Here is a 16824-nt window from a genome sequence, read left to right as displayed (position 1 = left end):
ATAGCCAAATGAACGGACGATGGATAGACCAAATGAATATAGGAATAGTTACTAAGACAGGATACTCTCAGATGCAGCTGTGATACCTCCTATTGGTCAGATGACCTGAAGAGGTATCAAGGAAACTGGATCCAAGTGGTATGGGACTGAGAAGGGTTGCTTACGTCTAGCAATTCACCTCGCAGGCTGGTTGATAACTGTTTAGTAAAAAAGAGAGAAGCTAAGGTTAAGAGAGATAAGGAAAGGGTATATTGTAAACACTATTAAGAAATAGAGCATTTAATCATTTAAATCATGAACTTAAAACATTTTGCACCTTATATCAAGTAGTTGTAATTTATATTGAACGAGAATGTCGCGTAATTCTGGTTTCAATTTGGAAATAAAATATCACTTTTAGATGAGACAGTTTCCATATTTTCCAACAAACTTAATTCGATAGCATCTTTATTAACTGGCCTGCTTTCTTTTTCCAAAGCGGCCTTTTCTTTAGATTGTGCTTCTTCACGATAAAATGAATCATTTTGGTTATGTGCCTTTTCCAAAGCGACCCAGTCATCGTTGTTATAGAATTGTTTTTCAGCATTATCACCAAATATATTCACATTTTTTCTAAAAATATCATTACAAAGGCAGACATCCAGTACAGATTTTTCATTTTTCTGCTCTACATCATTCGCTACAGTGGTTCTAGTTTTTTCAAGATTTTTGAACTCAACTCTGTCGATGACTTCAAGGTTGTTTTGAAAAATATTGCTCAAATTTTTCATTTCACTTTCAGTTGTTTCATTATTGGTATCTTTTTCTTCGTTATCTGACGTGTTCGCATCATAATTGGATTGATAGTTGTTGGGATTGCTATTCTGATTATTAGCACTATTAAATTCTTCAATATTTTTACAAGGACAGTCATTACTTTTTTCGAGACATTTAATATTTCCAACTTCTTCTATTTGTTCATGAGCTGAAGATTTGCTAACTATGGTAAAATCATTCTTGACTTGTAGATTTTCTGCTATATTCTTGTATTCATAAGGTTGATTTAATGCTTTGTCATTAAATTCAGTGTTTTCTATTCGACAAGAGCAATATTCAGCATCACCGTAATCGTGAGAGTAATCCTTTTGTAGTTTATTTCGATCAGATTCACTTTTATTCATACTCTCATAGGTATTAAATTCACTATTATAACGTGGATCATTACCTCCAGAATCCGCAATATGTTTTTCTTCTCCCTTTTGTTGGGATATATCATCACAAACGTATGGTTCAACTTGCGATTTATGTAGTTTTTCTTTTAGATTACCATAGTCGTAACATTCTATTTCGACAAGTTTATTTTGACACAAGCATTTTCCACTAATTTTTTCACTTAAATTTTCATGTAAGTTACATTCGCTTATGCGACAAGGTACATCACCTACATGAATCTCATCATCTCCGTTTTCATTCTCTTTACACATATCTTTACATATATATTGCTGAACTTCATATTCAATTTTAGTAGTTTTCAAATTACCGTAGTCACATAACTTTTGAGTTTGATCTACATTTGATGCATTTTTAATCATACTTTCATAGATATTGTACTCACTAATAGGACAAGGACGATCTTCATCGATAACTCCATTTATAACTTCATTTTCGTAATCATCTCTACACATATTCTTGCAAATATATTCTTTAATTGGTAGCTCTTGTTTTTTTCCTTTCAGATTACCGTAGTCATAACATTCCTTTGTTTGGAATTTATCTCGACAGGAACATTTGTTAGTGCTCATTTGATCTTCAATTTTATTCACACCAACGGGATTAGAACCATTCTCTTTGTCTTCTTTTTCTTCTATTCTTGTAAGAACTTGAGCTTTACTTTGGCTGTCATCTTTTTTTAGTTCTAGAATACTATAAGTGTTTTCAATCATTTCATGTGGAGCATAACCTGTTGGTCGTCTTTGTTTTAGTTTGCTTCCCAGCTCTGTTAATTCATTTATGTCGCAATCTTGGTCACTTTTTACATGTGATGGAGGGCATACGAATTCTACTGATCTTCTTGATCTTTGACTTCCGTCATAACTTTGGCCTCTTGCATAATTTTTCATGTTTTCTTCATTTTTCTTTTCTGCATTAACGATAGGTACATTAAGAATTATAGAAGTATCAAATTCATTATTTTTATTGTCTATTTCGTTCAGATCTTGTTTACTATAAAAAACCGCACTATCTTCTGGCCAAGATTCGGTAATTTCCATTGGGTTATCACTTAATAAAGGAATTTGAGCCTTTTCTGCAATGATCTTTTTTTCAGAACTTGGTTTATTGTATGAATATTTTCTACTGGTTCTGGGAACTTTATTTTTCTTTAACTGTGTAGAAGTATCTGAGCATTCACATATTCTAGTTTCTATGGGATTGGAGTTTTTACTACTTTTCCTCCTTGTTGCATTGGGCGTGCATGAGCAATAATCCTCTTCTTTATAGCTTGTGAACTCTTTAATGTTTCGTTTATTTGATTGTTGATTACCTATACATTTACATATTAAATGAGAAGATCCCTGTTGGATTTTACCTATTTGACTTTTATTTGATTTTGGTATCCTCTTAATTCTACATTTTGACAATTTGGAGTTACTGGTCTTTTTAATAGCTACATTGGTATTGAAATTGTCATTCACTAACTTTTGATTTTTATCAGCTGATGATTCAAATATACTTTGTTTTGATTGGCGCTTAGGTTGTTTTAATGGGTGACTACGACTTGATTGATCCTCACGAGAATTAGGAACTGATTGAGCTTTACTTTTATTAGAGAGATTGCTCTGATTTTGAACTGATTGCTCCTCATGTGTATCAAGCATTAGTTCATTTTCACTTTGAGGTGACAATTGTTCAAAATTTCCATTTTTGCTTACATTACCTTGTGTTTGTGAATTTTGACTAGGGTTTGATTTATTTGGTACTATATTAGAGCCACTTCGATACAAGCTGAAATTTTTGGAAATAATTGAAGCTTCACGTTCCTTTTCCTGAACTGCCTCGTTTACAGTCGAATTATTCTCATTAGATTGAGGAACGGGTTTGGGAATACTAGGTAAATTATTTTCGTCATTTGTTAGTTTGACCGTAATTTTTTCGATGTAGGGGCATGTACAATCAGTATCGTTGACGTTTGTTGTTGTATCAACAATTTGATTTAGATTTGATTTGGAAATATTTTTCATCAAATCTGTATTATCATCTGGGAATTCACTTATCACAAACGGTGTCAAGTTATTATCTAGATTAGAAGTTCTGCTCACGTTATTATAATCAGTGGCAATATTTTCATCCCATGCCGAGTTTCTCTTTGCAGATACTGTGTGCAAAATTTTATCGTCAATAGAACTATCTACATATGTATTCATATACTCACTAGTTTGTTGCTTCGGTATTGTACTGCTCCTTGGTTGAGGTTCATATATACTATCTTTCTTCGAGGTTACACTCTTCCGTGAAACATTATTTTCAGCATTGTTATCCATATTTGCATTGAAATAACCACTGGTTCGCTTTTGGCTTATGGTGCTCTCTATTTGTTGAGGTTCATATATGCTAGTTTTCCTAGAGGCAACATTCTTCCGTGAAATATTATCTTCAGCATTATTATCCATATTTGCATTGAAATAACCACTAGTTCGCTTTTGGCTTATGCTACTCTTTATTTGTTGAGGTTCATATATACTAGTTCTCTTCGAGGCTGTACTCTTCCGTGAAATATTACCTTCAGCGTTATCATCCATATTTGCTTTGAAATAATCACTGGTTCTCTTTTGGCTTATGGTACTCTCTATTGGTTGAGGTTCATATATGCTAGTTTTCCTAGAGGCAACACTCTTCCGTGAAATATTATCTTCAGCATTATTATCCATATTTTCATTGAAATAACCACTTGTTCGCTTTTGGCTTATGGTACTCTCTATTTGTTGAGGTTCATATATGCTAGTTTTCCTAGAGGCAACATTCTTCCGTGAAATATTATCTTCAGCATTATTATCCATATTTGCATTGAAATAACCACTAGTTCGCTTTTGGCTTATGCTACTCTTTATTTGTTGAGGTTCATATATACTAGTTCTCTTCGAGGCTGTACTCTTCCGTGAAATATTACCTTCAGCGTTATCATCCATATTTGCTTTGAAATAATCACTGGTTCTCTTTTGGCTTATGGTACTCTCTATTTGTTGAGGTTCATATATGCTAGTTTTCCTAGAGGCAACACTCTTCCGTGAAATATTATCTTCAGCTTCATCATCCACATTTGCATTGAAATCATCACTGGTGCGTTTTTGGCTTATGGTACTCTCTATTTGTTGGGGTTCATATATGCTAGTTTTCCTAGAGGCAACACTCTTCCGTGAAATATTATCTTCAGCGTTATCATCCATATTTGCATTAAAATACTCACTGGGTAGTTGGGTACTATCTATTTGTTGAGGTTCATCTATATTTTTCTTGGAAATAAAATTACTATCCAAACATACATTGAAATTCATATTAGAACAATTACAGGTTTGTTTCTTACTTGCTGCACTCTCTTTTTGTTGGGGATCAGAAATATTATCTTTTGTCGAAGACTTCGATTTATTTTGATTTACGGACTGTTTCGAAATTGTAATATTATTTTGTTGGGGAGGTAGTTCACTTTCATTTTCTTCAGGTGTACAACTATACTCAACCGAAGTAACATAATCGTAAGAACCTAATTCTGACTCAATTTTAAGTCCATCTTTATGATTTATATCCACATTAACATTATCAATTTGTTCATAACCTTCATTCATATAGTCAGCTTCATCTCTATTTTCTTGACAGAAACATAATTTTATTGGAATCTTATTTGCATTTTGTCTTTTGTAACTATTTATATTTTTTAAGTACAAACATCCACAAATTTCAGATTCATCCTTATCTACATTATCGTTGGCGGCATCTGATACATGACTCGTAAATGTTTTTGAGCACCATTTTTTATTATTTGGATCGAAAGTAGTCAGAAGAATTGACTGTTGCTTGCAAATTATACATTCACATGAAGATGCAACATTTTTTTTTCGAGAATCAGTATCTCTTTCGTTGTTAAAAAATAGATAGTTACCCCTATAATAATGAGGTTGGTGGTCATTTCCTACTTTATTTGTTCTCTGGTAGCTTGAACATACTTGTTTTTTAGGTTCCATCTTATTTTTGTTCGATTTACTGTTTCTAACATTATTGACATTACAAATAAAATTTCCATTTTTTCGACTTGGTCGTTTATAGGATTCAGGGGAGGATTTTCTCAAACATTCATTATTCTCGGTATCAAATTGCTCCAAATTGACACACGTCTCTTGACACATACACTTATGGTCATTATTTTTATTTCTTTTTCCGTACGGGCTTGGTCGATTTTCATTAACCACGAAATTTTCAAAAAGTTTTGGACAAGGAAGCGGTTCATAATGACTCTGTTTGCTCTCTTCAATATTGCAATAATCACAGATATGATAATTTTGATTTTTTACATATGTTTGTTGGCACGAGCACGAGGTGGAACTGATTCTATTTCTATCAATTTGGCTATCTGTGTTTTTGTAGACATGTGGTTGTCCCTTCTCATGATACTCAATAAATCTTTGATCAATTCCAGTGCTTCTTCCCACTCCTTCTCGATTTTCCTGAGTTAGATCTTTGTATAAACATTTTCTGCAATAATTTTTTCGTTGAGTTGACATATTATCATCCTTAGGTTGCTTGATATTCGAACAATAACAGCAAATCGTTCGTGTAGTATTCTTTTTTTGTCCATCTCTTTTGTCGTAATATCCAGAAACTGGTCTATTATATTGAGTTTTTGTACGAATCTCATTTCGTACTCTTTCTTTAATTCCACATCTATAACATTTTTGATCGGTTTTATTGCTATCAGAATAACTCTCATTTCCTTCGTTATTGTCATCATTTATAGTCTCACAATTTTCTTTAGTGCAGAAATTACTTTTAATTTTTCCACAATTGCTACATACATTTGGAATATTTGCAGTTTTGTAATCCTTGTTCTTCATATTTTCATAAACATTATTTTCTTTGGATTTGGAATCATATGAGGGAGTTGAAGTATAATATTGTGTTTTATTTGTGTCATTTTCAAAATTTAAATTTGGATTTTTCTCTTCTTCTCCATCGCTACTATCATCTTCTACTTCATTTTCGTCATACTCTGTTTCTTCATATTGCTCCTTGTCCTCAAGATTAGTAATTTCTTGATTTTGTCCGATGACATCATAGTTATGATCACTTGAGGTATCTTTGGTTTTGTTGTATTTAGGACATGTATGAAAAGTTATTCGTCTGTTTTTACATTTCTGAACTGAAGAATTTCCTTCTGGATAGTAGAGTATTTGTTCCAAATCGTCAATTTCATCATGATCTGTAATACGGTTATCAGCTTCATATGGTTCTTGTAGCAATCTTTCATTTTCTTGACATGGCATACAAATTACATTGTCAATTTTGTTTCGACTCTTTCCTTTATTTTTACATTTAATCTTTTTCTTTGGTTTATTATATACCTCTGAATAACTTTTTTGGTTGTTTTCAAAGCAACTACCTAGTTTACATTCTCCTTCCACATTCATGTTCATTGATTGATTTTCACACGACGATTTTTTAGCGTAATGACTTGAGCACCGTAGTGAACACATCCAAGCAACCAAATTTTTTGGAATACCTGCACACCTGGGAGTGTAATTATGCGTTGTAGTCATTTTCCATTGATACCTGAAAATATTTGCAAAATTAACGAAAAACAGAACATTGGCATAACCGACTGCTTGCAACTTTTCTATTATTTTTATCTGTTCAATTTCTGATAAAAATTGAAAATTTCTCTTTCTTCACATTTCTATCATCTAGTATTTGACATAATTTTTTGAGTTTATTTAATATCAAGTGATATTCCATATTGGAATGTCATGAAAATATGAGATTTATATTTAATTCAATAAATTATAATGGTATACAGAACTACTTTGGCTCCCAATACATTCAAACTTTATTCATCTTATGTAATCCTATCTCTCAAACAATTAAATTCTAAATTCAGATCTATACTATTGAAAGAGTAAAAATTTTACTAATAGAAAATAATTATCCCTTGAAATAACGAATAACATATTTGAAAAAGGGATGAACAAATACAACCAATTAACAAAAAAAACAGATCGTAATATCTAAGTGTAAAATATCTTTCCCTGTCATATGTACTAAGATTTTTTAAACAGCAATCAACAAACTGTGAATCAATAATTGAGAAATAGATTAAAAAGTCACAAACAATAAAGGCGATAAAAAAGTAAAACTGCACAAAAAACATACATTGAATAATAAAAAATAACCTTGAAAAAATTTTGGTAATGAATAGTCATAGCCTTGAACTGGGTGCAAACGACTCGAGTACTTGGCAAATACACAATTACTTGCGTACTTGGCAAGTACACGAGCTTTGCGAATTGCGATAATAAGCAGGGCGCACACGAGGTGTACAATTTACAAGTACACCAACGCGTACATTTGGCTTAAAATCTCAACAAATGAATCCAAGGTGTGGTAGTCAATATGTATAGCGGTCATCTGGAACATCTCGTTGCTGCTTCCGCAGCTTTTGTTGTGATGAGTTCAATCATATAGGCCTGCAAACTTTTACGGAGCCGGATCCAGTTTCGGTAGCCTTAACTTGGGAAACCTAAATGTGGCGATTAGCGATTTTTTTCTTTGGTTCATATATAGTACAATGTTATTTTGTAATCTCTTCCATGCATCATTAATTGCATTACTATTTTGATTGCCATCATGTTTAACCGAATCATTTTTATGAAAATAAATATCAAATACCATTTGTCCACTTTATTTCAATTTTTGCACAAACAAAACGTCTGTATGATTCTGCTAGGTCTCGAAAACTGTCAATAGCTGCAGTAAATGCCAATTATTTATGCATTCCGTCAGAGCGCCAGTATAGACAAGTGTACGAATAATAAGGATCCCTTTGACTCAATTTTTACCGACCACAAATGAAAACCAACGAGTGATAAATAATTGTATGAGTAACCCACTCACCCGACATAATAGATCTTGAATCGTGTGCACAGTTGAGCTATTTTTCCTGAATTTTTATTTGGTAGAATTTAAATTATAATAATTAGTTCTTCGTGTGCTGATTCCAAGATTTTTTTAATAGTTAGCTCCAAGAATCAATTATATTTACTTATACCAAACGTCCTTATTGAAAATGCTATAACTTGTTATAACTATAACATTTTTATTCAAAGACGAGGCTTCCACCTTGACCTTCTACTATAAAGGACGATATTTCAACTTTGGAAGACGATATCTCTGCCAATATCAATGAGAAGATTTCTACCAATATGTCATCTCTAAAATCAGATATCGAGAATGAAATGACAACGAGGAAAAATCAAATCTGCGTTAAAATCAAGGATTTCGAAAGAAATATTGCAATTTCGCGAACAGAAGATATTCCAGTAGAAGAAAAGAAGATCAAACAAATGAAATCCTGCAATCCACAAGCACTACTACAAGCCCGAAGACAATGGCAGATTTACTCGAGTGAAAGTCCCACCGTTCGACGTAAGATGTCTTGTACCAATTACGTTGAACAGTCGAGGTAGCTGCTAGAGTGAGTAATTGGTCCCGTGAAGAAAAAGTAGTGAACTTGACCAATTCACTGCGAGGAGACACCTTGGATGTACTCCAGACGATACCTCTCGAAGAAACTGATGAATTCGAACAGCTGAAGAACTGGTTGGACAAGCGAAATGGTCACGAACATCTGTACCAATCGCAGCTGAAGAACCGAACGCAAAATCGTGACGAAATTCTTCAAGAGTATGAAGTAGACATTGCTTGAGTTGTCCAATTCGCTTATCCATCAGCACCAGAGAACATAATGGAATGTTTAGGCATTTAATCATTCATTGATGGTCTGCCTGACCATAATATGTAGAGGAACACTTCGATGAACTCATCCGAAAACCTTAGTAGTTAACCTAACTGCTGTTATATGAAGCAGCTACGATGGCTTTATATAAGAAGGTCAGAACCATAAATTAATAGAGTGACGAGAGCCAACTATACCAAACCATCAACTTGATAAAAAGTATGGTTGAGAAAAAGCCAAGGAAGATTCAATACTAGAAATGTGGAGAGATAGAGAAGGTACAGAGTTGATGCTAGTGTCCCAGAACAGGAACACAAAAACTAGAACGTATGGGCTACGAGAGGGCAGCACTAACCCAGGATATTCCCAAAGATCCTCTCATACTGATAGCTACAGTGTATATGTGGATGGAGAAGTGACTTGTAGAAACTGGAGCAACTAGAACCATCATAAAACCTGATCTTATAAGCTCCAAGAAAAAGCTTCTATCAACCAGGATTCGACTATGGATCACCAAAGGTAGAAGTGTCAACGTTCACGGAGAAACACAAATCCAATCGGCAATTGGTGCAGAAAAGTTTTTACATGAGGTAATCTTAGCTAACATTGAAGTTGTATTTATGGGTATGGACGTAATGAATCTTTATGCTTTCCAATTGGATTTTAGAAACAGAAACAGATTACCTGATTAGAAACAAAAATGGAAACCAGGGTTGGATCATGCATACCAAACGACGACAACCGACAATTCCAATGACCGATTCGAACAAATGATATCAGTAGCTCAGCGGTCGGGGAACCGGGGTAAATTACCCCAAATAGGATAAAAAGGAAATTTTTGGGGGTAAAAATGAAACTTTTGTGAGTTAAAAGTATATATATTTAATTTGCTATTTTATAAACTTGTTAGTATTTTTTTTAACTTTACTTTAACTTTTAACAATTTAGCGACATTTGCAGGCCACGCAAATGGCCACTCCCCACCACTAGCTAGAGTGTCCTCGAGTTATATATTTGCGCAGTAAAGCACAGACCTAGTTAGTTGCTGACAAGACCACTATTTATTATTAATAATCGATATATCGATCAAGGTAAGCCGCAATTTGAAAATTTAAGTAGTATTTTACAACTATTATTTTCTGTCCCCCTTCAAATGGCAGCAAATAGAAAAAGAACATACCAAGACGAATTCATTAATTACAGTTTTCCACGAATAAAAGACAATAGTACAATGAAACCAGTGTGTTGTATATATGAAAGAAACATTTAGATAATTTGCATTCACACCTGTCTTCCAAACCGCGAGAATACTTTGCAAATTTAGAAATATCTGTTTAAGACAAAGATTGAATAGCAACCATACACTCTTGGTAAAGATTTGGTTAAACCAGCTGCTGTAAAAATGTCAGAGATTATGTGTTGTCAAAGAGAAGCGAATAAACTGAATTCGGTGCCCTTTTTTTCTATAACTCTCGATCTTGTTAGGCCAATAACTATTTAGTTGATTGTAATGGTTTACACAGTCTGAATATACTGTTTTACAGTCTTCGAGAGAGGGTTATAAGAGAATTCTTTTCTATATAATATGAGATAGTAAACTGAAACGTCATTCGTTGTTGCTTCATCAATTTCAAATTCTATTCTTAAAACAATGCCAACAGATTGGATAACTTCTTTTTGTCTTGAACAATCAATGTGTACCAAAGAAGCATTATCTTCAAATTCTTGTGAAGTGAAAATAGGTTGGTTGATTTGAAGATTGTAATGGAACTCTTGAAATTCGGAAAACATCTCATACAAGAAGGCAAATCTATTTATATTGAAATATAAGTTCAGATAGTGATATGGATTCTATCTGAATTGAGAAATTTGTCAGTTTGCAATGATCAAAATTACTTAAGTCCTTTATAATTTATCCTCTTCTTTTGAAATGCTGCGATAACATGCCTTGGAGTTCAAATATTCGTACTCGTTTTAACAGCCCAAGTATATCTTGTAGAATTGTTTAGTGAAGAATATCCCACAATTTGTCAGGAGCGTAATTTGAGCGGCAAACATTTATTACTTATTATCTAATTCGGACGTAGTTTTTGACTGACGTGTGGTACATTCCAATATAATTTACTTATTTCGACTTCTGGCTTCTCAGTTTCATCGGAACTTATTAATGCATCAGTATCATCACTCGTACGGATTAATATCAGATCCTGTTCCATATTCATGATAATTTCTTTAAAATCGGATAAAAATCGTAATGGTATAAAAAAATTTAAATTGCCATGTGCGTCAACCAAAACCCTTTCACTCTTTATTTTTGGGAATCATCCGGCGTTTCTCATGAGAATACTTTCATTTTCATACACAGGTAGTTTTTTATTGTCGAAACAAAACCTACATCGGGGTGTTTTGTACACTTGTTCTTTGATGTAACCCCACCAAAAAAATCCATTTTTGTAGGGTACGGTGAACGAGGTGGCCATTTGTGGGGTCCTCCTCTACCTATCCGTCGTCCGGGAAATTCATTATTTAAATGTGTATTGATCAGTTGGGTATGGTGAACTGGTGCGCAGTCATGTAGGTAGCATATTCGCCGCCTATCATGAGCAGGTAATTGCTGAAGTAGTTGGGGCAATTCGTTCTGCAAGAAATTAAATAAACTTGCCCATTAACAGTTTCTGTAGAAAGAAATATGGGCCTATGACATGATTCCAAATTATTTCACCACATACATTTAATGACCAATTTGTCTGACTGATAGTCCATCTGTCCATAGTTGATCTGTTGCATAATGATGAAAATTGTGTCTATTAACAAACCCAGTTTTATGAAATGTTGCTTCATCGGCAAATAATACAAAATTGAAAAAATCTCTGTTTTGCTGAATTTGCTCTTGAGCCCACTCATAGAAGGTTAACCGCTTTTCATAATCATCATCCAATAGTTCCTGCATTCGATGTATACGGTAATGATGGATTTTGTTCTTAGATAGAATTTTTTGGATAACAGTACGACTTATTTCGGGTTGTTTTGATATTTCCCGTGTCGAGATATGAAGATCTTCCGTAACTTTTAACATTACGGTCATCTCGTTGTCCTGTTACATTGCATTCTTCAACTTTTCGCTTTTTTCGTAAGCTACACTACCAGTTCTGGTAAATCGTTGAAGTAAATTTTCCAATGTCTCTTTTATTGGCTGTCTTCTATCTGGAAGTTTCTGTTGATAAATCCGTTGTGCAAGTAAACAGTTCTTATCACTGGCACCCACTACAAAAATCATATCTGTCAATTCTTGTATCAGAATCTTCATAATCTTAACTGCTTCCTCGTTCTTTGTAATACGTCTAGATAACAACTAATCACTCTGACTTGAACTGTGAAAATGTCAAATTCACAGGTTACTTGATAAAACTATGGATATATTCATTTCATTTGTTGGTAAGGTGATGTTTACTTAATTTAGTTTTGTAGATACCTTATTTATTTTATTACAGTTTTTAACGGTATAAAATTACTGGTTTGATTTTGTCATAAAAAGTATTTTTATGACAATACTATAGAAGTATTTTAAACGTCACATTCAGTATTTACTTGTTAAAAAAGTGAATATTTTTAAATCATAAACTAAAAATGCAATTTTCTTAAAAACAGTGAATTTTAGAGTGTACATTATTAGACATAATATGAAGGGATAAAATAGTTTTATAGTTTTATAAGATGGTGAAATAATATACTGGATTATCCATTTAAAGAATGAAGTTTCTGCTAATTGAAATATCCTGAATTAATGCTTATCTAAAAAACACCCTGAACCCCAAACGCAACTTCTATTCTGTTCAGACATTTTAGCCATCCTTTATCTTCGTACTTACGAAATAAGTTTAGATGCTTCTCACTAATAATGTTCACTAGGCAGCATTTATAGTGCACCAATTTTCGTAAAATCTTCATATTTTTCGTTCCTACTTGGCAACGTCACAATTTATGGGAAAAGAAAAGATAAAGCTAGATGCAGAATTTTGCGCTAAATTCGATGATAAACAAATATACGGGGTGTCTATTTAAAAAAACTTTACTTCATGTTGTCACGCTTAGAAATGTGTATTTTTGCAATTATAACAACTTTTATTTGAAATTTTTATGTATATATGTAAGTAAGTTATTGCACTTCCACACACTAATGGGCCACCCTGTATACCACAACCCTGTGTAACAATGCAGAGTGATACCTATGTCTCTCTAACACGATCTTTCTTGTGTACATAAAATAATTTTGTAGTAATCCGAAACAAGGTTTAATAATTGGACCTACCGCAAGTGGTAAAACGAATATGATACTATTATAAACTGATCATCTCAATGGGTTGAGATTTGAAAATATTCTAGTATTCTAGTATTCTAGAGTATTCTAAAAGCCTACATCAACCAAAGTATACTTACTTGTGGAATCTCATCAAACCCATGAAAGAAATTGGATATGAGGAATATAATGTTTTACAAGATGTAATTTATCCGGAGGATATTAAGAATGTCTACAATATTCTAGCTATTATGACGATCTAGAGTTTATAGTTTTAGAGTTTATATTCACAATTTATAGTTCACTCCAATATGTCTTTCACTATATACACACCAGAATCTGTTTGTCTTTGATGATGATTCGTATTGGAACGTTAACTTTGGATCTTGTGCAATTTTCTTGGTTATTATTATTTTCTTTAATTTAACTACGTTACTCTAAATTTATGTGTACTCTAAACCTTCAATCACTATATACACTACTACACCACTTATACTTTCCAATTTTTCCTCTTCTCCTATCTTAACTAACTCTTTCGAGTTTTTGTTTACGACTTATACTTCCGAATTTTTTGTTTCTTTCCCGTAACTAACTCCAACGTTTTTTCCTGCAATTTATGTCTGTTTGTTGTCCTACACTTAGAGTACACTCTCGTATTTTCTTCTTTTTTCATTTCATTTTTTATATAATTATAAGGTTACAGTATTGGCAATGTAAGTAATATTCAACAATGATTTATAGGTTATATATCGATATGTTATTTTAAAAATTAATGTTGATTCCTTCATTCTTATTATTATAAGGTTCCTCTCTATAGAAGAAAGTAACAACAAGGTTCTCACTGATCTCTAAAAATCTGTATCATTTAGGATGCACATATTTAGGTTCCAAGCTTGCTATCTCTATCTAAATTATTCTTGAACCTAATTTGATTTTGAGTAATGCTATTATATGAAGTTTCAGTATTATTTCCGAAATTTATAAAGTCAGAATTAGGCAATTCAATGCGTAAAAACTCAAATGATTCACCTAGCTAATTATTCAATTGGATCAGTAATAGCAGTATTTCTGTGAATACTGTGAATTTCATTATGAAAATTTGAACTATTTTGGTTCCAAAGGTCGATACCTCATTAATCATTGTAAATTAATTCCACCAATAATGGAAAAGCGGCAAGACCCACACTGCGACAAACAATACATTGTTTTTTGTGTTCGATGTCCAAACTTCTGACTGCGCCAATTATTTGATGACGACGTCAACCGCTTCTAAGATTTTTTTCAAATTAAAATCAACAAATGTTAGGACTTATTATGAACTTTGAAATAAGAATGGTTATGAATGACGAAACTGGAATAGTTAATAAAATTTATTTCAAGAATTTTGGAATTAGGAATAGTATATATTTTCACTGAAAATAAATAGGACTATCTATTTATTTAGTATAAAAATGGGTGAAATATTGAGAACTCAACATAAATATTAATAGAAATCGTGTTAAAAAAACATGGACCTTTTCACATCACGTATATTTCAATAATGTCATCAATTCTCTGTCTTCTAGCTCATAATATCTCGATATTGCTTCCGGAAAACATGCGTAAGTTTTTGAAAATAATGTAAGTACTCCAACTTAATTTCGATATTAATAAACGTATGATCGTTTTCAAAATTTTGATGTAACAATGTTAACAAATATGTTATATCTGCTTCTCCTTTAATTTGATAGTTTCATGAGCTTGAAGTATTACAATTCATAAGAGGAAACTAAGAATGAAGTTCGGATTTCGAATTATTGTATTCGGACGATCTGCTAATAGTCGTTAATATAAAGGAAACATTGCAAAATAGAATAAAAAAATGGCATGATAAAATGAAAAAGTATGGCTTACAGTTACAGATAAATACATTAGAGACTAAAATAATAAGAATATCCAAATGGTCTTTGAAAACGTCAGGCATTCTGTGCTGATGTAGTGCTAGTAGTCTACAGTTTGTTTAGTATTTATATAGATCATTATCAACTTTAGACTGATAACTATATTATTCACCCATTAAAATTATAATTATGTTCAACTACCATTCCCTCACATCCCATTTTCTAAAAATACTAATCCACCTTTATCTTTCATTATTATTTTCAAGTACTTTAACTGCTACTTTAGAAAATAATCATAGATGGACTGACTGGATTATGAGACAAGTACTTCATCGTCTTACAATTTATTGTATATCTTATATATTATTAAATTACCAGCTTAATCTGCATGAATTCCATATGAGTCGCTTCCAATGTTTTCATACTTCAAGTTAAAATTGGAGGTGGTCCGTATTTCAGGTGAATATGATAAGGATTAGAATTTTCTTTCTGAAATAATATTTTCATAATTTTTATTTTTTTACTTGGAATAGATCATACGACTTTCAGACTATTATAGTGATGCAAGTATTTACTAAGTACAACTTGTGAGATTTATGTTCTGTAGTTTCGTTTCCTTTTTCTGAGCATATATACGTATTCAGAATTACAAGAAAACCAACAGCAGTACCAACAAGTTGCAGAGCAAAACGTCAAGAGAATCGAAGAACAGAACAACTGCATTGCCACGTTGATGTTCACGTACCCTATAAAAAATGATTACTGACCTGGAACTTGACTACAATGAACAATATTAAAATAGACATGAAACACACGTTGCGTAACGGGGAAGGAACCATTATTAAAACGCTCCTGGATAGTAAGCCTACGTTCACCTCACTTCCTCCAACATACAATTTCACGACCCAATTTTAAAAAAATTCTTTATTATAAACTCTTACTAACCAACTGAACTATTATAACGCAGTGCGACTATCATTTGTTTCATTCTTCTCAAAATTGACTACTGGGAAATCAGGAATTGTCTGTAACTTGCTCGCCAAATATTTTGAATTTAAATCGTTTCGTTAAAAAAATAGAAATGCTCCAAAATTTATTTGAAAACGATATCAGTTATTACTGGACCCGAACTTGTGAATATATGATTGAGTGAGAAAGATGTAATATTTTCAGGGTTTTGAACAAGAAAAATGCTGTTTTCTTAGTTCTTTTTTAACATACGAGGATGTATTTATATCTAGTTAGCCTAGACCAGTTCCATGCATAAACAAATTATTGAGTTACCATAGCAACGAACAATAACTTTTTAGAAGTCTGTGTAAAGTTTTACGTTAAAAAAGTAAACCAGAGTTACGCGATAAATTAAAAGAAAAAAGATTTCCACCGAAAATGTGAAAATCTAAAAATGGAGTATCGAGCCATCATCAAGTACTTAAAAGGGTTAAGAGGTAGACAGATTTACGAAGATATGCTTAATACCCTTGGTGATCAATGTCCTTCGTATGCGACCGTGAAAAATTGAACTGCAAGCTTCAAAAGAGGTAAATTTTTCATTGAAGATGATGACCGATCGGGAAGGCCAGTTTCTGTGTCAGTCGAATTGGGCTTAAACGGATATCTGAAGCACTGAATATTTCATACAAACGCGTTCATCATATAGTTCACGTCAATTT

At 32.6% G+C, this 16824-nt stretch overlaps 1 protein-coding gene across 1 annotated transcript; it reads right to left on the bottom strand.

The window, feature by feature from the left end:
• Positions 1-371: 371 nt before the first annotated feature.
• On the bottom strand, positions 372-7911 carry LOC130444671 (putative uncharacterized protein DDB_G0282133). The gene is made up of 3 exons (XM_056779947.1): positions 7721-7911; positions 6206-6795; positions 372-6100 (listed from the first exon to the last, which is right to left on the bottom strand). Exons 1-3 carry the CDS (start codon positions 7909-7911, stop codon positions 372-374), a joined length of 6510 nt encoding a protein of 2169 aa, XP_056635925.1.
• Positions 7912-16824: the final 8913 nt, after the last annotated feature.

This window comes from Diorhabda sublineata, chromosome 5 (genome assembly GCF_026230105.1).
Source record: "Diorhabda sublineata isolate icDioSubl1.1 chromosome 5, icDioSubl1.1, whole genome shotgun sequence".
Lineage (NCBI taxonomy): Eukaryota > Metazoa > Arthropoda > Insecta > Coleoptera > Chrysomelidae > Diorhabda > Diorhabda sublineata.
This window is presented reverse-complemented; position numbering and strand designations above follow the sequence as displayed.